The sequence below is a fragment of the Heterocephalus glaber genome, unplaced genomic scaffold, assembly GCF_053883595.1.
Source record: "Heterocephalus glaber isolate CG9 unplaced genomic scaffold, H.glaber_assembly_v1.0 deba00001442, whole genome shotgun sequence".
Taxonomy (NCBI): Eukaryota; Metazoa; Chordata; class Mammalia; order Rodentia; family Bathyergidae; genus Heterocephalus; species Heterocephalus glaber.
The window spans coordinates 13061851-13089167 of NW_028258296.1; the positions used below are offsets into that span (position 1 = coordinate 13061851).

The 27317-nt window shown below is 35.1% G+C and overlaps 1 protein-coding gene across 1 annotated transcript in view; it reads right to left on the minus strand.

Moving 5' to 3' along the window:
- The window catches only part of Pigk (phosphatidylinositol glycan anchor biosynthesis class K), a 96759-nt gene that overhangs the window by 20076 nt on the left and 49366 nt on the right, over window positions 1-27317 (minus strand). Inside the window, exon 10 of the mRNA XM_004841422.3 lies at window positions 10928-11012. Coding sequence (XP_004841479.1) covers window positions 10928-11012 — 85 coding nt within the window. The remainder of the gene's footprint in view (window positions 1-10927; window positions 11013-27317) is intronic.

Sequence of the window (27317 nt, forward strand, 5' to 3'; positions counted from 1 at the left end):
AACCTAGAATAGGAAAAGCAATTTTAGGCAACAAAGGCAAGGCAGGGGGCATCACAATCCCTGACTTGAAATTACACTATAAAGCTACTGTGATTAAAAACAGCATGGTACTGGGGAAAAAAAAAAACCCCAAAAAACCCCAGACCTGAGGTTCATGGAACATATCAGAAGAGGCAGAAACAGCTCCAGACATACACAGCCACTTTATCTTTGACAAAGGAATCAAACACCTTCCATGGAAAAAAGATAGCCTCTTTCATAAAAAGTGCTGGAAAAACTGGGTTTCAACTTGCCAAAGATTAAAACTAGACCTATATTTTTCACCATGCTAAATGAAAATTTTCACTAAATGAAAATCAAAATGGATCAAAGATCTAAATATTAAAACAGAAACAATAAATCTGCTGGAAGACAGATTAGGTGGAACTCTTAAAGGCTGGTGTAGGCAAAGACTTTATGAACAAAACCCCAATTGCACAGGAACTATCACAAACAATCAACAACTGGGATCTCATTAAAAAGCTTTTACACAACAAGAGAAACCACCAAAAGAGTGAAGAGAAAATCCACAGTGTGGGAAAAAATTTTTACCAGCTGTTTCTCAGACAAAGGACTACTATTTAGAATATATAAAGAACTCAAAAAAAATCAGACCCCCCCCAAATTTAAAGACCCAACCCAAAAATGGCATCTGAAATGAAAAGACACTTTTCAGATGAAGTAGAAACAGCAAATAAATATATGAAAAATGTTCAACATCACTGGTCATTTGCGAGATGCAAATTAAAACAATGTTAAGATTTCATCCCACTCCAAAAAGAATGGCTATTATCAAGAAATCAACTAATAACAAATGGTGCAGCTGTGGGGAAAAAGGAACCCTTCTCCATTATTGGTGGGAGTACAGACTGGTACAACCACTGTGGAAATCTGTGTGGAGATCCCTCAAAAAACTAAAACTAGAAGTTCCATTTGACCTACCTATTCCCCTTCTTGGTCTTCCTAAAAGAATTAAAAGCATCATACCACAGCAATATATGCATACCCATGTTTATAGCAGCACAGTTTATAATAGCTAAATCTTGGAAACAGCTCAAATGCCCATCAACTGATGAATGGGTAAAGAAGATGTGATTTTTAAAAATACAATGGAATACTACTCAGCTATGAAGAAAGATAAACTTGAGACATTTATAGCTAAATGGATGGACCTTGAGATCATACTCTCAAGTGAAATAAATCAGACACACATGTGTAAATACTACATTGTTTCTCTGTGTGAGAAACCGAAAGTGTACAAGAGAACCATATTGTATAACAGATACTGTGAAATCAGAAATCAGAAGAAAATGTGAAATTAGAAATCAGAAGAAAATGTTCAAATGGATAGGGGAATTAGGGAAGGGGGTGGGGGAAAGGAAGGAAGGGAAAGAAAAAAATGAGAAAAGAAGGAAAAAATGGAAACGAAGCTTTTGTAAATAAGGAGGGGAAGAAGAGTTGAAGGGACAGTAGGGGAACGAGGAAAAATAAGAAGCAAGATACATTATGTACAGGTACAAATTCCCTATGATGAATTCCCTTTGAGGAATGTGATCATTCACTCACGAGGTGCAAATTAGATGCACCAATAAAATTTATCTTTTAAAAACAGATCTTAATGCTAATTTTATCAAAATATAAAGGACTGGTAAGAGGCCGTAATTGAAATAGGAGAGCCAGGGCAAGCTTGGAATGTGGCCAAAACCACAGGTGGGGAAAACCACAGGTGGGGAAAAAGTAGGTGATAGTTCTCTATCAAGGCACAGTATTCATGGATACATAAAGCTAAAGCTTTACAAAACATACATCGTTTGTGACTTTGTATAGACCCTTTGCTTTAGGAGAGGAACCTGAATTAATGAAGAAGAAAAAATGATTTCATCACTTTGGATCCCAGCACTCAATCGCTCGCACATCTGAAACCTCCCCTAAAAGCAAAAAAAGTATCTAATCAAGTTGCTTTAATCATGTGCTTGCTTAATATGGAACAGGTTGGACAGTAAAGATAAATTAAATTTCACAGATGGAAACAATAATCACCAGGACCAAGAACGGACAGACTGCGGGAGGTATAAAGTCACTACTTAAGTTTTTACTGAGTTCACATCATGCTTTTGTTTCTCTCATAGCACAATGTATTCAAAATATCACTGTACATTTATGTCACAAGTTTTTGCTGAACAATTATTATCACTAAATACTGAGCTGTGCCACAAAATTACTGCTAATATATCTCTTTTGTATAACTTTTCTTCTTGAAGTTATAGTTAGCTTCCTTCTCCTGTTGGCTTTTCTATGTGGCTGTCACCAAATCTACTTATTTAATTACCACTTCTCTTTGCAGGGTTAGACATATATGATAATTTATTACCATTCAGAATCCTCCACTGTGCAGCTCCAATTTACATTTTTAATCTAAACTTCTACACAGCTGCCACCCCAAGACTTCCCTTCACCATCAATCTGGGAATTTCACTAGGATCTCCCTTTAATGGAACAATCCCTTGATTCCTGGATAATATATTTTCAGGTTTTGGTTTACTCCTTCATTTAATGTTGGATCTCTAGTAACTTCTTCAAAAAGGATGAAGGGGAAAAAAATACTGAGATTTGGAATATTTTTCCTGTATCATGACACTTGCAGGATAATTTGGTAGTTAAGAGAATCTTAAATTGGTAATTACTTTCTCACATAATTAAAAGATATCACTCCATTACCTTCTTATTTAAAGTTTTACTATTGAGAAGTCTGGTGACATTCTGATCTTTGTTCTTTTGTGGGGTTTTTTTTCATTCTGAGAGATCTTACAATTTAAAACAATTTACTGTTCTAAAATTTCAATTTATGTTCCTTGGTATGGGATATATTTGTTATTCATTGCCTTGAGCATTCAACTTGGAAACACTGAGTTCTGGAAAAGTTTTCTTGTGTTATTTCTTTAATACGTTTTCTCTTTCTTCTTTTCCTTTTACTTCTATCAGCCAGATGTTGGACTTCAGTGGTTATTGTTTAAAACTGTGAAGGGCTTGCAATTTTGCCTTACATAGAGCACATTTTCATGGACACTGGTAAAGGACATGAGACTCAGGGCAGAGACAAGGGACTTTATCACTCACAGCAGCAGGAGATTCATGTGTGCAGCAGTTCTCCTTTGCCCAAGTCCCACTGTGTCGTGGTGGCCCAGGCAGATGCTATGCACACTGGTGGGTTCATGTAACAGACAGGGCCCAAGATTAAAAAGTCTTAAATCTTTTATAAAAACCTAAATGAGCTTGTCTAACCTTTGGTCTAGAGAAAGGCATTATTGTATCATACTGGATAGCAAACAAAGCCTCCCTTTACCCCAGAGAACTGCTATCTCTGTCTCAAAAGTTGTTCACTATACAAATGAGACGATCCAGAACAAAAGGCTGTCTGTTGGTGCCTCCATTCATAAGGTGGACAGAAATGTAGGAGACTCAGAGAACTGGGAGAACCCAACACTTATTTCCAATTTCCCATTTGTCCTTTCATTCCACCTTTGGTGGGTTTTTCTTAACACTGCCTTCAAATCCTTCTATTGAAATTGTTCTTTGTACTCATAGTTTCAATTTCTAAGAGCTTATGCTTCTGTTTTAAATATTCCTTTTTTGTATGGCATCCTGTTTCATAAATGCCTTCTCATTTCTTTCTATCATCATTATTATTGATGTTGATGTTTTCTGTTCCTGGTGCTGTGTTTGCTAAGTTCCCTTTCCACTATGCATATTCTAATCTTTGTCTTTCATAGTGAACACATTTCTGAAAAGTCTTACAATCCTTATATCTTCACAATTGAGAGGCCATTAAAAAAAGTGATGATCAGCTCATCATAAATTAACAGTAGTTATCAACCTGTGAGCTTATGAGTGGGTGAACAAACTGGAACTTGGCTGTTAAACTGCAAATTTCTGGTGCTGGGGATTGAACCATTTTTGCACAATCTGTAATTCAAACAGAATTCATGTCTTCCATCTGTTCTAAGATAAGAATAAATATAGTATCATTCTACCAACAAATAGTGAATTGTATCAACATCATTTATTGAGTAATCCTTTACTTCTTCACTGATCTGTACCATCACCATCACATACCTAATCCACACACATATTAAGGTTCCCAGGTTATCCACATAATAATCTACCCCAGTTATATATATTCTACTCATAAGATCTACCAACATTCTTGCATCAGTCTCATCCTCTGTAACTAAAAAATACTGGCCAAAACATTTTAATATCTACTAGGGATAACTAAAATTGATCCTTGATGCAAAATAAAAAAATAAAAAGACATGCTTGACCTGCCAGGTGTGGTGCCACATGCCTGTAATCCCAGCACTCAGTAGGCTAACTTTGAGTTCAAGGCCAGCCTAGGCTACATAGGGAGTTCAAGGCCAGCCTGAACTACACAGTGAGACCCTGTCTCGGAGGGAGGTTGGGGGTGGGAACATGTCTGACCAGACAAGACTGAAGACCGAAAAAATGAGCTAAATTACACACACATGTACACACACATGTACACACACACACACACACACAACGTAATTCATTACATTTTCAGTTCTTCAGACGTTACATTTGACTCTGAAGAAAGTTTAACATCTGTATTTGAGATTAATATATATTGCTAACTATATACATCCTTTTCTTTTTAAATGACTTGTATTATTTTTAAATCATTGTCATTTTATAATCCAATAAAATTTACATAGTGCTAATCAACCTTTCCTTTGCAAATTAAAGTGAAATAAACCAATTAGTTGCAAAAACAATGTTGTCTGATCCATCTGCCAATGATTCTTTTTACAAAGTAAATATACCAACTTTCCAGAAAAATACCTTGTTATATTCAAACACTAAATCTTAATTCAAAATTTAAGCAAAAAGTGGTTTAATTTTCAAACTAACATCTGCAAAGTAAATGTACAGTTTACTTATATTGAAAAATCACCTGCTTTTCTGTATACTTGCCTCAATGAGATATTTCTATACCTCCCTTCCTAGTAAACAGATTTTGTGAAAAAAAAATCATCTTAAACGAGAAATTATCAATATAAGCAAGCAAAGTTAACCAAACTGCTTTCTTTGTATGCATTTTTCTGCTATTTCTAAGTTCCATAATAGTCGAGGTCCTAATAAGCTTCATAAATCTTTAAAAGGATTACTTATATTCTCATATATAGTAGTGCTCCTTACATAAGTGATTACAATTTATACTTCCTATGATTTGTACCTTTTTATTCTGTTGTAAAACTACCAGATTGCCTAAATTCTTAATACAATGAATGATACAAGTTGCCTACCTTCTCAGAAATGTTTAATAAATACTACCATTGTTAGCTATGAAAGGAGCCTTTCATAGGTGCAGGTACAGGTTTCTCGCCAAGTTCTTTGGTGACCTTTATAGATTCCTTAACTCTCTGTACTTTCCAGTTTGGAAGAGGTCTAAATTCAATAATCAGTGGTTTCCATGTTTAGCCAGTATCTACCACACATCAGATACTCCATTTAATTAACTTTCCAACAGAAATCACCAACTTTTGGGAAGAATTCATATCATGCTGGCTGACAGGAATGAAACAGAAAGAAATGTGAAAGGGAAAGAAAAAAGAAATGTGAGGAAGAAGATAGAAGAGGGGAGGAAAGATAGAAAAAGAATGACGAAAAAACAAGAAGCTGGTCGCTCCCATTACTACTCTGTTGTCTTGCTCTAATTTTATCAGAGCTCTCCAACCACATACAGGGAAGGGATAGTTTAGATTTTAACAGATGTGCTATGTACACCACCAATGTTTATCAGAAGATATGACAATCTAGAAGCATAAAATATAACCGTTTACCTCAGTGGAGGAGTACTTTGAATCCCTCTGTGCCATAAAGCCATGTAAACTACACACTTTTACCTGCACTACGATTCTATCATTCTAGGAAGGAGTAAAAGAGGGAGAAACTGTGGGTGTGAATAACTTTACCTAGAAGTGACCAGTTTACATTTTCTTCCATCAGGCATAAACAGGAGAAGGAAAAAGAAGGTTACTTGATAAGAAAATAAATCCCAGGGCAGGGATTTAGCTCAGTGGTTTCACCGCCTGCTGCGCAAGCGCAAGGACCCAAGTTTGATCCCCGGCACCAAAAAAAAAAAAAAGAAAGAAAAGAAAAGAAATCCCATTATTAAAAAAGACAGAAAAACATACTTTTGTCCAACTGAATTGTACTTGTGGAAATCATATACACTATATCAACTATGCTGAGAAGCTTTCATTGTTTCTAGTTTGCTGTGGCCACAGTAAGGCTGGTATAAATATCACTATTCTGAGATCTCATATATCGATACTCTTATTTATATATTACAGGTATGAATCACAGTCTCATGAATGGAACCACTATGCTGAAGGCTGTGGTATATATTAAATGAGAAGAGAGATGTTACCCAATGGCCTTCTAGAAAGACAGGAAATGTTCACAATGCCATCAACAGTGTACACAAGTACCTCTTCCTAGAATCTCTCCCAGAAAGAAGTGATCTTAATTTTTAAAATCTTTATTGAGATATAATATCATAATAAAATGCAGCCTTTTAAGGTATACAGTTTAACTGGATAAAGAAGATGTGTTTTTTTTATAAAATGGAGTATTACTCAGCCATAAAGAATGAGAAACTAGAGTCATTTATAGCTAAATGGATGCATATTGAGGCCATACTCTTAAGTGAAATAAATAGGACACACGTGTGTAAATACTGAATAGTATCTCTAGTGTGAGAAACTGAGAGTGTAAATAAGGATGAAAATGATTAAAATGAATAATTGATAATTTGAAATAGGAAAAGGTCCAAAGGGGTAGGGGTGGCGGGAGGGGAAGGGAAAAGGGAAGAAGGGAAAGGAAAAATTATGAGAAAAGAAAAAACATGGAAACAAAATCTATGTAAATAGGGAAGGGTGGAGGAGGTGAGGGGCACACAGGTAATGGGGAAAAAATAAGAACCAGGATACATCATGTACAGGTACAAACACCCAATGATAAATGTAAATGTACTGTATACCTAAAATGTACCAATTAATATATAAATTAAAAAAAATAAAGTATACAGTTCAGGAGTTTTGGAATGCCAGAGCTATACAACAATTATCATTAAGTTCAAAACATTTTCATCACTCTGAAAAAGAAACCCTATGCCATTACCATTGAGTACCCTTCCCACCTCATTCCAGACCTGGCCCGCCACTAGTTCACTTTCTGTCTCTATAGATTTGGCTACCTTGGATACTTCATGTAAATGAAACCATTCAATACGGGGATTTCTGCGATTGGCTCCTTTCACTTTTTGGTCAGTAAGTTACAAGGTTCACCCATGTTGTGGCATGCAACTGTACTTCATTCCCTTTTATTGCTGAATAATCAATCTATCACGTGGATATACATCTTATTTATCCACCTACAAGCTGATGAACATTGGGGTATTTCCACTTTCCAGCTATTAAAAATAACACTGGGATGAACACTTGTTTTTCACTGGGAGTGTGTTTTCATATCTCTTCTGTATACACCTGTGTTGGAATCGCCGGGTCAATATGGTAACTCCATGTTTAGTCTTTTTAGGAACTGCTAAACTGAGTTTAAAGTAATAAAAAATTTCACTAAAATTTTAATGTGGGCTTTACTGACTTTGAGGCTCTTTAACTCGCTGACCATGTTCATTTTGTTTATTTTTTTTCTAAATTGCATTTCATCTCTTTTGTCTTTTCCTTCTGTTCAGCTGGGGTTTTGTTGTGGTTGATTTTTTTTTTATTTTTTGTTTGTTTGGGCTTTTTTTTTTGCCTTTTATAAAACTCCAAGAATTCTTTGTATACATAGTCATTTTTTCTAAATGCTAAAAATATTATTTCTATTATAATTAAAATGGCTAATTTGGGAGAATTTATACTTTCATGATATTGTTTCTTTCTCTCCACAATCAAGTAGTTGGTATGTCTTTACATTCTTGACACACGTACATTTTCATGGTTCATATTACAGATTCTATGGTTTACTTGCTAAATGTAATTGTAATTATTTCACAGTTCTTTTCATTGTTATGACAAAAAATTTCTCTTGTTCTCATTTCTGTTTATTGCAAATATAAAGACTATCAATTTTATTTAACTTCTATCTGGATATCCCAGCAGATTCTCTTATAAACATTATGGTGTATAACTTGAGTCTCTTCAGTTTGAGATGTGCCATCATATTTGCTAGGATCACTAGAAAAATACTAAATAATCTGGCAGTACAAAATGGCAACAGTGAGAACCCCAACTATCTCTGATTATGAAAGCAGTGTAGATAGCCCGTACTAGAAATGAATACTCAAACGACTGAGGATCACTCCTCTCCTCTGTTTCTCAAGCTGGTCCTCCCATTACAGCCTCTGTCCCTGTTCCTCAGAAGCCTCCATTCCTTTGCACGGCTTCTAAATTGTGCTACAGTGACACCCCTTGCCCTCTGACCCCTGGGTAGTAGGGAGGATAGAGAAAGAGAGGGGTCCTGGTTTCCAAGGTCCTATTAAAAATACTTATGCCTCATAGATAATGTGAAATAGAAGAAAAGGAGCAAAGGGGCAAAGGGGAAGGGGAAGTGGGAGGGGTGGGGGAAAGGAAAAAAGGGAATGGAATTAATATGAGAAAAGGAAAAAATGGAAACAAAATCTTTGTAAATAGGGAGGGACGGAGGGGTTGAAGGGAGGGCAGGGGAATGGGAGTGGGGGAGAACCAAGAGAGATTATGTAAAGGTGCAAATTTCCAATGATGAATGTCATTATATTGTATACCTAAAATGTACCAATAAAATTAATTTTTAAAAAATACTTATGCTTCCATTCGGACATATGTATGTGTGGCACAAGGCAAGATGCAGAAAAGAACATCAAAAAAAATCAAGAATGTCCAGAAAGATAATCAAATAGGTTATATAAAATATGTAAATAAATAACTTTGTTTCAAATAGAAATGATGCATGCTCTAAATAGGAATAGGTATGAATATGATGCAAAATTATTCCTCACAAAAATAGTTGCAGGTGAAAACTAGTTATATACCACAATACTGTTATAATTTAGATACAGATTAAAAAGCTTTTGTGAAATTATAAAGACATTATTATCATTTTCTCAGGGAAAAATTGCTTTCAAATAATCCCTTACTAGTGAATTACTAGTAATATAACTCCTGTTTCTTAAAAACCACTTGGGCAGCCCAATGGTAACAGTACCTAAGCTATCATACTGACAAAGACAAAACAAAAAACAAAACATGAGGCAATAACAGGAATAAATGAAGACTCTGTCCTTAACAGTGACCTTTCTCAACTACTCCTTCATTGAGAAAAGAATTTTGTTCAATGAAAATAAAATAAATTCATATCATACAAAATTTTTTAAAGATTTAAATTATATAAAATCAGGTACTGAACAATTTTAATTATATTTTTAGTCTAGTATTAAAATTAATAGCTTTGTATTGCCAAAAAATATACAATCTAAAATTTTCACCACGGTCAAAAATTGTCATCTTTGAATTCATGGTGTGTCACTGCAAAACACAGCTGTTACCTTGGCCAGGTAGTTTATTAGTTCATTCACGCCATGAAAATACTCCTGACATTTCATCTGGTCAACCATCTTAAAGGTTAATTCTTGTTTCCTCTTTCAGATTCTATTCTAGGTGAACTGTTCTGGGCAGATTCTATTTACCTATTCTGAACAAACCACAAACTGTTTCATTGCTCACCCTTACTGTTAAGAACATATTGACTTGCTGCCTGCTCTGCTGTTTAATTCATTTATGCTGAGAGTCAGGCATGAAGACAGAATTTTAAATGTGACATTTGCAGACTGTTAGGTCATTTAAGCTCTGACAACACGAGGGAATTCCTGACATATAAACTGGACCTGATTACCAACCACAGATGAGCTTCCCATAGGGGCAAATTTCTGACCATTTTTTGGTAATCTCTCATAGAATTTTAATATCGACAAAAAAACCTATATAGCCAACATTTCAAAGTAAAAGTCTCTATTTCTTTTAATAAGCTCAAGCTGGCACATCTTGTCAACCCATAGCCAATAAAAATTCTTTTGATTGAAAGGATATACATAAAGAATCAAATAATTATAGTTTGTAACAATTCTGAGAAATTCTGACATGAAAGGGCTTTAAATATTTCCTACATTGAAAACTCTGCTAGGTCTAAAGGCTACAGCTCTAGTCAACAGACCATTTAAAATGATTAGACTCGGGCCCAGAAGGGTAGAGGTTATATGCTGTCAAAATTACAGTACAAAGTCTAAGCTTAAATACTTACAACGCTGCCTTTTCTAAGATTATCATTATGCAGAGGGATGGTAGAGCCATTATAATTAGAAATGAACAAACTGCCCACATTACATTTAGAATTCACAAGGGTCGATAATGGGGTAGGGTGGAGGAAGGAGAGCAAGACTACTTCCACTCCAAAAAATTACACCAAATGATATATTTTCAGCTTTGTCCTTGTCACTAACAAGTACCATACACAACGGTTCAAAATGAAAGTTTTCTAAAATTAAGTTTTGTTATTAAGACACAAAAAATAATTCTGACTACACTGTATTTTACATAAGTAAGAATTCTAGTGTTACACAGCAAGTAGCATTTTTTTAATTTGAACTAGCATTTTAATATTGTGGAGTGAATGAGACTTGAAATCATAATAGGTGTAGCCCAAACAGGCACAGACAGCCTGAAATGCCTTTCAGCTATAGCACATTGATTTTGAAAAACCTAACAAAAGCAATTATTTTTCAGAGATTAACAATCTTGTTTCTTTCAAAAGAACAAAATGGAAAGCAAACCTGGTGTATTATCTGAGCTACAGGAAGTTGTTCAGCATATTTCAGAGGCTCCATTAATTCCTCCTCCATCTGGTCTTCCTTATAACTGAAAAAAAGGAATTGAAAAAACAAAGTTAAGGCAAATACTATTTTTAAATATGTAAAATATTTAAATAAAGCAAAATTGAAATGTATTAATATATATTTTAAACGTAAATTTTTGAAATAAACAGTATTTATCAATAATCATGAAAAAACACCAATGAAAAACTGTAAATGATATGAACAAAAATGTATTCAGACTGCATTTAATTACTATGTGATAACATTATCTAACATCACCTGATGTTCTTCGTTCCTGTCTTTTATTCTGAGAATTAAAAGTATTTCAAGAGCTCTCTGTTCATAGGGGATGCTTTTAACAACAGCCCCGCAAAAGCTGGCCCCAACCACGGAGAAGCTTCATCTCACCTCTGAGGACACTTGTCTGGGCCCGGCCTCTACCTGGGGCCCCCACCACCACCGCCACCCACCGCCACCGCCAGCCCCACCCCCACCCACAGGGGCCTCGCACCTCCAGGGCTCTCTTACTTTGCCCCTGCTTTGCATCTCTTTGGACCAACCACCCTTTGCTCTTCTTTTACATACATTAATTTGTCTATAATCATCTAGGTACATTGTTTTTACCCTTAAAGATAAAAACCATGTTTTATCCTTCTTCGTATATCCAATGTTTATCATATGATACCCATGAAATTTATTGAATGAACATATGAGCAAAAAGAAATAAAAAACAACTCTAAAAGGTGATTTTTATATGGAAACTATTTCCTTTAAGATCTACATTTAAAATGAGATGTAAAATTGGCATAATGCTTACCTAATACAAAATAGTAAGTACAAAAATAAATTTTAAAAAATCTTCCCAAATGAAAAGAATCTGATAAAATTTTTCAATTACTGATCCTTAGAGAAATGATAAACATGAGATTTCAAGAAATAAGACCTAAGCATATTTAAACTTCCTTTTACTTTTTATCTATAAATTATGTATCAACTTAAAATTAGATTTAAATCTAAACTTTAAATTGTCTTAGAAAATAAACAGAACAAGATTGGCCTAAATTTTGACAGCTACAGTTAAAGAATCTGATGAGTGGGCCAGGGATTTAGCTCAGTGGTTCCACTGCCTGCCTCGCAAGCACAAGGACCCGAGTTCAATCCCTGATACCACAAAAAATAAAAAAATAAAAGAATCTGATGAGAACTCTGGAGTCTCTCCTAAGAAAAGGGCAGATACACAAGTAAACACAAAGGTTTGTATATGAGTAAAGAGCTTCAAGAATCTCTTATTTAGGTAAAAGTTTGTATACATCTTGCAGGATTAGCACAAAAATAATTAATTTGGGGGAAACTATAAGGATTCTTAAAATGATGAGGAAAATTCTCTCCAAACATTGTTCGTAAAGACAGAAAGTGGAACAGTGGATACCAGGAGCTAGGAGAAAGAGCCCATTGCATGGGTAGAGTTTCAGATTAGAAAATGAAAATAGTTCTAGAGATGGCTATGGATGGTGGTGATGGTTACATGGCAACGAAAATGTATTTCATGCCAGGGAAGTGTACACTTCCACATGGTTAAGACAGTAAGTGTCCTGTTATTTTTATATTTTGGGCTGAATCGCACCCCTCTCCTCCCATTCCCAAAGTCACATTTTGAACCCCTACCCTCCAGTATCTCAGAAAGTGATGACAGTATTCCTAGACTGGCTCTTTAAAGAATGAATTAAGGTTGACTGAGTCTTTGGGCTGGCCCTCATCAAATATGCTGGTGTTCTTGTAAGAAGAGGTTAGGACACAAGACAGAACAAAGGCCTCCTGGAGGCACCAAGGGAAGCAGCCATTTAATTATAGGCCAAGGAGAGAGGGATTAGGAGAAACCAATCCTGCTGACACTCTCCAGCGCCCAGACCATGGGGAACAATGCCTGATGCTTAAGCCACCCAGTCTGTGATACTCTGTCTTAGCAGCTCCCAGGAAATTAATACAATTGTATATTTTACCACGCATTAATATTTTCACTGACCAAAAGAACAAAACTTTGCTTTAAAGCATTTCACAATGTACGTTTTAAAATTTTGTCCACATTTTCATGTATAAAAAACTCATAGATGGCAACAAAAGAAAAAATAAATTTAAAAACCTTTGTATTTCAAAGAACATAAGAAAGTAAAAGGCAAAACAATACCTGCAAGTTGGGAAAAAATTTTTAATACATTGTGTATCAGAAAAGGCCTTTATCAATAATATATATTATAAATCAAATAAAAAGTAACAATTAAGCTGGGGATTTAGCTCAGTGGTTCTACCGCCTGCCTTGCAACCACAAGGTCCTGAGTTCGATCCCTGGTACCAAAAAAAAAAAAGTAACAATTAAAATCTTTTCCTTATCAAGGACATTCTTCAGTAAAATCCATTCACTTTTGTTTGTGTCTTTTTTTACTGCAGTCTGTGGTGGGAAGAATACAATGATGAGTAAGTTTGACACTACCACTCTGATTCTTGCTATTGCACCAGCAATTTTACTAAAACTCTGCTGAAAAAAAATGGATAAGAATCAGATCACTGACATTAACTCTAAGAAATAGAGAAATACGAAAAAGTCACTACTTATTCCAAAAATCTAAAATTACTATGTAGAAGATGGAATGCATTTTCTTACAAAATGTTTCTCAAACAACATAAAAATATTTCCTTTGTTATACAAAAATATTTGAAATTTGGCAATTTTAAGTAACTTTTTTAAATGTCAAGAAACAAAAAATTCTAAACACATTTCTATGTTTTTATATGGTAATTTTTTGGTGAACATTAAAAATGCAGATATCAGAGCAGATAGCACATAGCACATAGCACAACTAGATATTTCAGTATTTATCAGCCATAGGTATGATGAAAATTTTTCTTCAGAAACTGTAATGCTTTTCAAAGTCACATATAGTCCAATTAACTAGTAAACTTGTGCATCGTGGACATATAACTTTTTAACTGATTAAATATTTTACCATTAACTAAAATTATTATTTTTTATTTCTTAAAAATATTTCCTGTTTTCTTGCTTTATATGTTGCTGTCAGGAAGCATGATACCAATTTGATGTTTTTCCATTTAAATTATTTAATTTTAATGTGTTTTGGGGGAATTGGTACCAGGGATCGAACTCAGGACCTTGTGCTTGCAAAGCAGGCAACGGTACCACTAATCTAAATTCCCGGCCCAATTTTAATGTATTTTTATGTTTTACTTTTTTGATAGTTATTACTATTTTTTTAAACTTGAATAGCCTTTATCTCCATTTTTATTTTAAGATCCTACTAAGATAAGATACATCATAAGGAGTTGGTTATTCTAGATCAATTCTCCCAGATACACAGGAGACAGGAGTCCTTTCTATATGGAGATTTAGGTATTTTATTTACAAGAAGTTTTGATTATAACTTTAAATATTATCTCTGTTCATTTTTCCTTTGTTTTTCTAGTTCAAACATTAAATTAGATATAATAGGTCTGTCTTTTTTTTCTCTGATCCTTTTTATTTCTTAGTTCAGTGTCACTTTCTTGGCTCTTTAATTTCTATTCTGTGTCTCTAACTGAACTTTTGGTAATAGCCATCTTCCCTTGGGTACTTTGTAATTTAAGTTTGCACTCCTGAAATGATTTGTCCTCTTCCCCACCCCCCACCCCCGTGGATTCCTTTCCAGAGTTCAGTCATCTCCTATTTCACACATCTTCCTGTTTTTTTCTAATCAAACTGGCAGTTTTTAAATGCCTTACTCATGCCGTCTTTTCATAATGCAACAGCTTGTTTAATAGAGGTTATTCATGTTTGAGTCCTGCCTTTCAGTTTTCCTCTGTTCTGTACTTTCATATCTTTCCTTTCTTTTTATTTTTGCTTTCATTCTTTGTATCAGTGTATACATGTAATTTAGTAAGAAAAGTTTAGCTTAATTTTCTATTTTATCCTTACAGTAACTTGGTATTTGAGGAGATTTCTTTTCCTTTTGATTATTCACACTGGTTTTTCAGGATTGGCAATGGCAGTTTATCTCGTGATGGGGAAGAAGGGAGGGAGTGACTTACAGGTTTCTCAGTTCAAGCGCGCCCTCTTCTGTGACTATGCTGAAGTGTAGTTTCTCTAATGCTTTTTGTGGTGGTGGTGGTGGAACAGTTTGTACTTTTTAAATACTATCTTACTTCCTCAAAGGACTTATCTTCAGTCATTTTCCTCTTTCCTGTTGCCACTAATACTCCAAGGGTACCCCTGTCCCCACCCTGCCCCTTGCAAGATGTCTTCCATTATCTCAGAAGTAGTGCTTTCCAGATTGTTACCTCAGGTGACCACACTTCCTGGTCATTGCTTATAATGTAGCAGATAGAGAAAACTACATATGCTAATTTCAAGATACATGTCGCTATCGTTCCATAGAAACCTGGAAGTTGTTTTCTGCCAACTGGCAAAATTCTCACAGTCATCCTGATATAGGGGGAAGAGATGTAACCCCCAGACCTGCTAGATACCCAAAACATGAGTTCGTACTCTCTAAAATTGAAGAATGAATTCTAGGAACAACAGAGGTTAAGAGTAGGAAAAATTTATTGGGAGAAAGAAAGCTTCTGCTTAAGAGAGACAGAAGGGGACCGGAAAGAGGGTTGCCCAACCACCCCACTTTTCAAAGATGTTTATTTTTTTTTGGTACCGGGAATCGAACTCAGGTTGTTGCGCCTGCCCAGCAGGCAGTGAAACCACTGAGCTAAATCCCCTGCCCTCAAAGATGTTTTATACAGCAAAGCCATGTGGTGAGACGGGTACAGAGTGGGACAAAACTATAAGACCCAATGGAAATTTACAAGGTGGGCATGAGGTGGGACAAAACCATGACCGACCAATAAGATTACAAGTACAGTGATTAAATGGGGATCAAATGGGAAGACAAGTCACATACATGGAATTTCCCATTTAGAATATCAATCACTGCTATCTATCTCTAGGGGAAGTAGTACTTCTTTTCCTTTTTATAATGCTAACCAGCGAATGTGCCTCAATTGTTCTCCATGTTGGTTCCTTGCTGTGTTGGCTCCTGGAGGGCTGGTGCCTTAAGAGAGGCCCTGTCTACCTGCCAACAAGATATCTAATTAACTTACCTATCTATAATAATCCTAGTATTCTTTTATTTTGAGGCCATTAAAGGGCACTCCTAATGGGATATCTTTTTTATCTCTTTCCAAGGTCTATCACTAAGAAGGTCTTTTAAAATAATTTAATAAGGGAATAATTGCAGCATGGAAAAAGCTTTGTAATACCTGCTTTATTATTTCTAAAGTGTTTTTTTGTTTTCGGGGGTTTTTTTGGTTTTTTTGTACAGGGGATTGAACTCAGGACCTTGCGCCTCTCAAGCAGGCATGGGGCCTCTGAGCTACATCCCTGGCCCTCTAAAAGTGTTCTTGTAGAAGACAACAAAAAGAAATTTGTTTACTCTGTGAAAAGACTTTAAATCCAAAACAGTTATGCTACCATTTCAAATGAAAATACGATTAAAATACTGTCCAAATCTGCTGCATAAATAAATAAAATGCAGCTGGCAAATTATGCAGCCTATGAAATTAGTCTGTACAATGCCTGTTGCTTTTGTGTCCTTTTCTCTTTTTCACAGAAGCTCACTGCCCTGAAAAAATCTCTTTCCTCTATGCTATCCAAGCCTTCCTAAAATAACACTGTAACAATTATCCACAGGTCATACATACATAAGGTTATCTGCGACTTAGAAAAAGGTTTTATTGTATAATGCCACATTGTATCACCAAAGAGTGAAAATAAACCCAACAAAAAGAACAGGAAAACAGACACTGCTAAATTAGAGTCAGACTAAAAATTAAGAAAATCAATAAGTAATTCAAAACATTGTCTAGAGTAATCAAAAATCATTTAGAACAAATTTTCTACTAAATATACCAAAAACAAGAATCTAATCCAACACTTAGTATTAACCTATTGAAGACAATGGCTCCAAAGAGTTGAAACTAAAAATATTCAACAGCGAAACAAAATTAGTTTCTTATTACACTCTTTTAAAAAAGCATAGAAAATTTTCTATTCTTAAATTGCATTTTTAAAACTGTTTAAGTAGTCCTATAATTGACAACATATGTGTAAGATACAACTGACAAACCTAGGACCCTATGACATTCTTCAACATTTAAAGACACTCTAAAAGAAAAAAGAACTCTATTGGTCAACAGGGACAAATCCAAAATGTTATTTCCACTGCAGAAAGGTGCCAAGAGTCACTGAGGATTATTTTGTGTGAAAATAGGTTACAGAGCAATGAGAAAACAGTCTCCTGCATCACCTTAAAATGAGATCCCCTTGCAAACTCTTACATCACCGTTCTTCTAATTACCAAACCAAAAACCTGGGAGAGAAGACAGGAAAATCTGACCTTCGCTCTAACCTCTTATAAAGAGCACCACGGAGGTGGTGAGACACAGGAAGGAGATGTAATATGAGGCAGAGATCAGAAAGTTAACTGCTCAGAGAATTAATGTCACACGAATTTAGGCCCAACTGTTGAAATGAATTTTATTTACTGTCAGCTGCAGTGTAAACACAAAGAAGAGCACCCAAGTAACTCAGTAAAGCTGATTTAACAAGCCCCAGAAAACCAAGTTCTAGTTCTCATGTGAGGAGCTTCAGAAGTAACGTCAGGTCTGGCAGAAGCTGACGGTAGGCTTTCTACACATTCACACAACCTGCTACTTGTACACATAAGGAATGATCTTCGTAGCATCGCTGGAAAATCTTAATGTAGTAGTGAGGGGAGCTGGAGGAAGATATCAGAAGACCGAACAAAGAAAGAAGAAGAGGAGGAGGAGGAATGAAGAAGAAAAAGAGGAGGAGGAGGAGGAGGAGGAGCAGCAGCAGAAGAAGAAAGGCAGCAGCCCACCAAAATTATTGAGCATATACCCTGCATTCCATTCCACCAGGAGTTAAATGTGTATTGTTGTAGTCATTTTATTTTGTTTTTACAAACATGTCTGTGGATACATGAAAAATACATACAACATCCATAAATTGTTTCATTAATAAAGCATACTGTGTATAATTTAGCCACTTGTTTTTTCATTTGATTATATAAGGCCAAATACGGCTTGTCACTTGTTCCTATATGTTTCAAGATAAAAAATGGCCTTTAGTGGCCGGGGATTTAGCTCAGTGGTTCCGCTGCCTGCCTCGTGGGCTCAAGGTCCCAAGTTTGATCCCCAGTACCAAAAAAAAAAAAAATGGGCTTTATATTTTCAAATGGTTGAAAAAAAGTAAGTCTAAAGAATAACATTTCATGACAAGTGAAAATTACATCAAGTTGAAATTTCAGCATTGTACTACAACAATGGTGAGTATTTGCAACCAAGATCCTATGTTCAACAAAGGCTAAAATATTTACATCTTCCCCTTAACAGAAAGTTTCCCAACCACTCTGTGAGAATAATTACTTAGAAGTGGACTTGCTGGGTCACATAATATGTACATTTTAGATTTTTCTTAAAACAATAAAAAGAAAAACCCAAAATGGCTGTCTCAATTTACACTGTCAGCAGAAACGTATAATCTCACATTTCCTTCCACTGTCAACAGGGAATTTTTTAGGCAAAATAGACTCAAGTGTTTAGATTTCCATCTCCTTTGTAAAAACACTTTTAATGTGGTCACTGAATATGAATCTTTTTTCTCTCCAAACTATATTTCGTTTGCTTATTTTTCTCTTGGATTAGTCTTAAATAAATAGGCCAAGTTATTTACTCTGGGTGGAACTTTTTGGCATACGTGTTGTAAATTACTTCACTTCGACTTTCTCTTTTCTCTCTCGCTCTCTTTTTGCCATATATATTTTATTTTGGTAAACACCATCAACTTTTTCTTTTATTAACTGTGCTTTGAGAAGCATGAAATCTTTCCATACTCCTAAATTTAGAAAGACATTCTCTTTGTTTTCCTCTTTTACATTTAGATATTTAACACATTTACAATTTGCCTTTATGTACGCTGTAAAGAGTAAATCTAATTTAAGTTTTTTTCTCTGTGGCAAACCAATTGCTTCAACATGAATTTTTAAAATTTATCTATCGCCACTTAAAAAAAAACTGTATCACCATATAGTTATGCATTGTTCTCTGTTGAAACTTCACGATCAGCTGCATATTTATTTCCCTAATCTGAACTAATATCATATTATTTTAATCATTACAGCTGTATTGGGTAGCAGATGGAGCCAACGCTCTCCCACTGCTACTCCCACTGCCCATGCTCCTTGGTCATCTAATGGCCATGGCTATTCTTGCTCCTGCATTCGTCCACATAACTCAGGACAGTAATAGGTCACTACTTGTAAATGCTAGATTTGGTAGTGAGGAAAATATTTATTCTTTAATTGTTGAATCTATCAGATCAAGCTTATAGATTATGTTGCTCATAACTTTAATTTAAAAACTTTTGAAAGGATCTCTAATCAATTTCTGATATCATCTGCTACAATGGTGAATTCACCAACCTCCCTTTTTTTTTAAATGTAACCTTTCATTTTAAATTTTCTGTAGCTATGTTATTGGGTAATTAACAATTTATATGCTTTTCTCTTCGGGGTGAGATAAATGTTTTACCCTCAGTTGCAGTCTTTAAGCTTGCTAATGCTCTTTCTTTAAGTCTATTTTGCCTAATGTTAACATACTTCTATAAGACTTCTTGGGGGCTGGGGATGCAGCTCAGCGGTACAGCACCTGCCTGGCAAGCGTGAGGCCCTAAGTTCGATTCCTGGTACCAAAAAAAAAAAAAAAGACTTCTTTTTGGTTAGTAGTTGCCTGGTAATCTTTCTATTTTCAAGTACTTAGGTTTATATTTTCTGTCTCACTACATTTATTTTTATACTACTTTGATCTCTATTTAAAGTGTTATAATTATTTTAAATTTATTGTGATAAATAGTATTAGTTACAATTTTTCTGCCTTACTTTTAAATTTCTACTTGTCCTGTTCTTTCTGTATTTCATCCACACTCCTTTGCTGCCTTCTTGGTAATTTTTTAATTCCTATTGTTTTTCTCCTGTAGTGTTTCTGATCTTTTTCTCTCTCTATTTCTGTTTATTTAGTGGTCATGTACTGTCTAAAGCTATTAGAATCTGCGCTCGCTGCCCCCTTCACGCCTGGAGTACCAGCTATTACCATCTAGAAACACTAGGAAGCCGAGCCTTCACTTAAAGTCCTTCTCGCACTGAATAAGGCAGGGAGTACCGCCAGTTCCAGTGCAGTCTGGGGAAAGCCAGTAGTGCTATTTCTCAAACAATGTTGTTTATCCCTACACACCTACTTTCTTAGGGGCTCAGCTATATATTTAAAAGAAATTTTTCTTACTCTGAAGAGCATCTTGGTACAGTAACTTTTTGCTCTGAAAATTGTTTTTTAAAAATTAATTTTATTGGTACATTTTAGGTATACAATATAATGACATTCATCATTGGAGATTTGTATCTTTACATGATGTATCTTGATTCTTATTTTTTCCCCATTCCCCTGCCCTCCCTTCAACCCCTCCACCCCTCTCTATTTACATCATTTTAATTATTCTTTATTAATTCAAATTATTCCCCTATCTCATTTATTTTAATTTCTTGTTCTGTAAAAAGTGATGTTACATTTCGTTCTCAATATTATAGAGTATTCTTTATTGAGAAACATTTCCTTCTGATGAAACTGGAAGCTATGAATGCCAAAGGTCATTAAAATCTAGCTGTGTTTTTATGTCTAAGACATTGATAGGATTTCTCGTTGTCAAAGTAAATTCAGTGGCAATTTTCATGTACTTCTTATTACCAAAAGTTACCTATTTTCTGGATATTTAAAGTTTTACTAGGCCTAATTTTCAAAGAAACACATTAAAAACTACTAAAACATACAAGATATATTTTAATCATTTTCTATGATTTAGAAGGTATATATAAGAGCATTTAAGCATACAAGTAGAAATCCTGATGAACATCACCTATTCTTTAAAACATAAGTTTGAGCTCACACTTTAGATATCAGATTTTAAATGCATACATCACGTTTATGCAAAGCCATTACAGCAGTTGCAGTTACAGCTTTATGACTCACCATAGAGTTCATTATTATCTGCCTATCTAACTACCCTCAAAGAAAAGAGCAAAAATTTCCATGAAGCATGCAATCTTCAGAACACCTAATAGAAATCTAAAATATCACGTTCCTGCTCTATCTCTCAATATATGTGCTCTAAACATACACTCCTTTGGTATAAAAAAATAAAGATTTTTTAAAATTAGGTATGCTAATTTTAATAAGACCCTGTTTAAACTGCTCATCAAGTATCTCTGAACTTCTGGCAGTGGGGTACAAGCCAAGCAAACAAGATGCATTACAACCCCCAGTGTGCCCAAATGTGACTCTCAGCCAACATTCACACTTAGTTATCACGGGACAAATTCACCTATTCTGACATCACATCCTGTGAACTCATATTTCGTTCATTTTTGTTTATTTTCCACTTCTTAAAACATTTAGTGGGAAATATTAATTAATATTAGAAGCTGTTACCATCAAATTAAGAACTGAGAAAGACTGTTTAATATTGAAGTTAAAATAAAACCGATCAATCTCATTACAAAAGGCATTCCGTAACAACATTAGGGTTCTCTTAATGAAAGTACTGTCAGAAAAATATGTCATAATGTCATCAAATTAAAGAAAGTATAAAATCTTGGATATCACTGAGTATGATAAGAACTTTTTACACATGAGCTAGGGATGTAGCACCTGCCTCAAAAGCGCAAGGTCCCGAGTTCAATCTCTTGGTACCAAAAGAAAAAAAAGAGTAAGAACTTTGTACACATGCATTTAAAACAGAAAATGATGGAGAACAATACAGTACAGTTAGTCAATGTTGGTAAATTAAAGTCATCTGTAACTCAAATGAAAATGGTCATTAAGATTTTGCTTGATGAAGACACAATATTTTCCTTTCTTACATATACAATGATTATTTATAGTAAAAGTACACAGTAAAAATCAAACATTACTTTTTTAGTCTTCTTTAATTTATTTTATGAGAAAACCTTTTGAATGGGAATTTTAATTAACTTATAGGAATTTATCTGTTACATTTATACAAAAATGTGCTTTAAACAACTCCATATACATTTAATAAAAACTCAAAGAATAACTACTTCCAGTTGTTAGTTGTGTTTCGGCTTTATTTTGCAAAGTTTATTATGGAATTTCAATTTAGCAATTAGCCACAGAAAAGTGACAGTTTTTCAGGAAGATGAAGGGCTCTGATTCAAAATCTCAGGGTCCTGTGTGTTAGTTACCAGGTTCACTTTTCTCCCACAATAAAACCCACAAGTAGCTGAACATGAATATTATGATGTCAGAATGTGTATCCCAATCAACTATAATAATGAATTAAAACCCTTAAGAGAATTATTAATAAGATAAAAAAACAGAGAAGGAAGCATAAAGTCCTAAAATACAGAGTTGTTTCATTTTTGGATGTTTTGTGGTAGAGAGGATCAAACCTGGGGCATCATGCATGCTCGGGAAGTGCTCTACCACTGAGCTACGTCCCCAGCCCCTGAAACTGTTTTTAAACAACCAACTGCACAGGTAAGTATGAGCAGGCTAGGCTAATATAACTCCCATCAAACAGCCTGCCTGTCACTGGGTTCATAAAAATGCCCACCAAGCAACCTAAAAAGAAATGAAGGGCAATTTGGCAATATTCTACCTGTAAAACACTTGAAAACCAAGGAAAAAAGCACCCCATGATTTCAACAAAATGGCAATTTCTAAAATCGGATCACAGATTTATATTATTAATGTAAATGAGTTCTACTTCTTGCTTTACCTAGGAGATAAAAGCCTAGTATTATATATAGGTCAATATTTTGGTAATTGGATTTACTTTTCCTCATTAAGTTAAAAATATAGATTATTTTACCTGTTTTACAAATGAATAGCAAATACTCCTCATATAAGTATTTTAGGATTTTGCTTGTGAATCTTCCATTTCTTGGTCAAGAATGTATTAATATGGAAACTAATATCTAAATCTATACTAGAAAGGTGATATTTTAAAACGATTCTATAGATCTACCTATTTTATGGGTAAAATTACACATTGCTAAGATTCTTACAGAAAAACAACTTACACATACAAAGAAATTCTTATCATCATTTTGTAAACTAACAACTCAATATCAAAAGTCTTTTTCTCCTGTCAGGGATCTGAAAAAACACATAACATGATTTATTTGAAGATATATGCTGCCTCAATCTCCAGCTTTTAAAGAAGAGATTCTTGCATAGGTACAAACATATACTACTGCTGCCATCTTCTGGTACAAAACAATTTCTCTATTCTTTATAATATTTCTCTATAAATGAAAAGTCCTCCAGATATGAAATACCTAGTAAATACTGATAAAAGCAGCATAGATAATGTAAGCAGATGGCTAAAATGTAGTACAAATAGAATTCTAGCAATAGTTTTTATCAGTGCATGTGATAAGCTTTCTCAATAATGCTGAACACTCACTAAACATGTAACTATATTTAAAGCATAAAATAAGGGCTTTATAATCAAAGGACCAATTAATACTCTTAAAGCCTACTTGAGGTAGAGTTATTATTCCCATTTTACAAACACAGAAACTGAGAATAGAAGAGTTCAAGCAGTTTGACAAAGGTTACACAGCTTGTAAATGGCAAGAGGATCTGAATTCAGGAGCTGATACTTGATTATTATTCTATAATACCTCCAATAATGTCCAAAAATAGACATTAAGTAAATTCTGAAGCTACTTAAAATATTAACGCTTAATTTAGTGGAATAGAAAGATACTATAATTATTTTGGGTGTTTTTAATTCTAATGTAACACAAGTAGATATTTATAAAGAAAATATAAAAACATTTCTATGAAAAAATAAAACAAAAATTTTTTTTTAATAAAACAAAATTTTATATCAAAATAACCATAATGAGTATGGCAATCAGAAGAATCACTGAATATAGAATCAAAGAAAACAACTCTTAAAAGTCTTATGATCTACTTTTCCATATAATTTCAAAACTTTGTTCTCTAAACATCCTAATGCATTGACTTCTAGTGGTTTTACAAATAATATCACATCACTTTGTATTTTACACAATTTAGAATTTGGGGGTCTTATTCCTTTAATGCTTAAATTAAAATTACAAAAATGGAAACAAACTCTTTGTAAATAGGGAGGGGTGGAGGGGTTGAAGCGGGGTCAGGGGAATGGGAAAATAAGAACCAAGAGAGATTATGTAAAGGTGCAAATTTCCAATGATGAACGTCATTATATTGTATACCTAAAATGTACCAATAAAATTGACTTTAAAAATTAAAATCTGCTTTATTTTAAGCCAGGCTTGGTGGCACATGCACTCAGAAGGCTGAGGCAGGAAGACTGTTTCGAGTTTGAGACCAGCTTGGTCTACATACTGAGTTCAAGACCAGTCTGAACTACATAGTGAGACCCTGTCTCAAAAAAAGAAAAAAGAAAAGAAAAAGAAACCCCCAAATAAGTAAATGAATAAAATTAGCTTTATTTTAGGATACTGCTTAAAATTGTTTGGAGTGCTGGTTTGGTGCTCACAAAGTTCCTCAGATGTTCTTTGTCATGAAAGTATCTAATTCCCCATCGATTTTGAAAGATAATTTTGCCGGATACAACACTCTAGGTTGGAAGTCATTTTCTTTTGGGGCTTGAAATACTTCACTCCAGGCTCTCCTTGATTTGAGGGTTTGTGTTGAGAAATCTGCCATGATTCTGATGGGCTTTCCTTCGTAGGTGATTTGTTTCTTTTCTCTAACTGCCTGTAGGATTTTGTTCTTCTGTTGGGTCTCTGGGATCTTGACTATTATATGTCTAGGTGTAGATTTTTTTTGGTCATGGCTGGTTGGAGCTCTATATGCCTCACAGTACGTCCAATTCTCTACCTCTGTCTGGGAAGTTTTCTACTATTACTTCTGTGAACAGTTTTTGTATGTCAATTGTACTTTCTCCTGTTTTTTGGTGGACTCCTATGAGTCTTATGTTATTCTTCTTTGCATCATCTAGTAGCTGTTGGATTGATTTCTCATGGTCCCTTACTATCTTTAAGAAATCTCTCTTTTCATGGTCCTTCACCACAATCCTGTCTTTTATATCTGATATTCTGTCTTCAGTTTCTTTTAGTCTGCTCTGCATGCTTTCAATGGAGTTTTTAATCTCCTGAATCTCTGTTTGAATCTGTTTCATGGATTCCATTTCTTTCTTATGCTGGGCATTCGTGGCTTCCAGCATGTTTTTGATCTCATCTATTTTCTTATCTGTTTCTGCTCTAGAGCTTCTAATCATGACTTTCATTCTGCTCACCATGTCTGTATTTATCTGGGAGATTATTTCTGTTTTGAATTTTTCTAGAGCCTCATTCATCTGCCTTGTTACTTCCTGTGCTATCAGTTCAGGGTGTCCGAGTGGTTGCTTGTCAGACTTTTCCACCTCAATTCCCCCAGAATTTCTTTTTTGTGGCGTGGAAGCCTGTGTTTGTGCCTTGCTTAAGTGTCTTCTCATTTTTGTTTTTGGTACTGTCCTTGGTTTAATTCCTGGGTTGATATTTCAAAATTGCTTAATGTAGGTATCTTTGTTGCTTGTGTTTAGAACCCTTGTGGAATGACTGCTTTTCAGAGATGTCTTCCAGATATAGCTTGTGTTTGGCTATTTTATTTTCCTTATACCAGGAAACTAATTAGATCAATCACAACATGTTAGCCCAAAAGGCATAGTCGGCAATACCATAGCATCAGGCACAGCTTAGAAAATGACAGTTTGTGGTAGTTAGTAATCTATCACTTTTAGCTATGTGAGTTAAATTAAAACCGAGGACCAACCCAACCTAAGTTTATAATGAATAAACTCTTCAATATATCATCTTTCCCTTTCTGGGTGGGGAGTTAAAAGGAGTTGGGGAGGGAGGGACAGGTAGAAAGATCAGGTAAGATTAGTGGTGAGGCCAGAAGACACAGAAAGATCACACAAACTCTAAGAAGTTGTGAAAGGCAAGAGAAAAAGGCAGAATGAAAGAACAAAGATGTGAATAGAATCACCTAACAGAAACAGGGAGGCTAGATACCGTATTTACTTTTCTTTAAACCTAATGATAATCAAGAGAAGGAAAAAGAGAAGAAAAAAACAATAAGGGAGAAATCCGAATTCAGTGCAGAAAGGAACAAACGGGGAGATGAGGAGCAATGTGGGACAGCGAGAGAATGAGTGAGAGAGAGGGGAAAAAAGATAAAAGAAAGAAAAGAAAGAGAAGCAAAACTTTGAAGAGTAGAAAGTAAAAATTAAGAATTGAAAATAAGAGGAAAAAAATTTTTTTTCTTTTTTGCAAATAGCAATAGAAATTATGGGCCTCCTTCAGGGTATGTCTCTGCTGTCACAGTAGGCAACGTAGGAATCCCTGTGCATACAGGAGTCAATGAGTCTCAGCAAGCCAGCAGCAGACCAAGTACAGTGGTCTGATGTGCCTTTACTGTAGAGATTCTCTTTACTTTTCCTCTGAGCTTCAGTTTTCACCGAGGAGCCTGAGAAGCCCTCTTTCTGTTTCTAACTTCTGCTCTATGTTGTGGCGATCAGGACAAGGGTCTTTGAATTGGGCCTTGAAAGGTGCCCGCGCGCCTAAGCGGACCTCAGCGTGGCGTGGGCGGGCCCCGGGACTGCCGCGTAGCTTCAAGCTGCTTGTCTCACCTGGCCGGTCAAGCTTCTCACTTGACTCTTGAATATTCCTTTTTCTTGGGACTGAAAATTACCTTAGTGTTCCTAAACAAGTTTTGTACTGTTCTTCCATTTGCTGGTTACCACAGGTTCTTCCTACAGCAGTCATATATATACAGGTTTCCCCCATCACATCTCTGTAGAGCTTCTTTTGGGTTGGATTCAGCAAAGCCCATTCTGCCTTAGTAAAGTTCACAGCTACATTCCCAAAGGTCGCAGCCTCCCGATTCCATTTCATTCCCATCTTCTGTCCCACAACATCACCATTGCATGGCTTGTGTGTCCCCCACGATCCCTGGAATGCTGCTCACAGCCAGCAGAAATTACAGAAAAAGTAGGTCTAGTTGGCCAGGTCTCTCAGGAACTCTCTCAAGGTATATACTTTGGTGCCATGATACAGGAAGAGCAAATTAGCTTTATTTTAATAAGTTTTGAAGTGTTAATAAATATTAGTGAGAAACTACTATTATTAGTAAGCCTGGTACTTGCTAATTTAAATTTAGA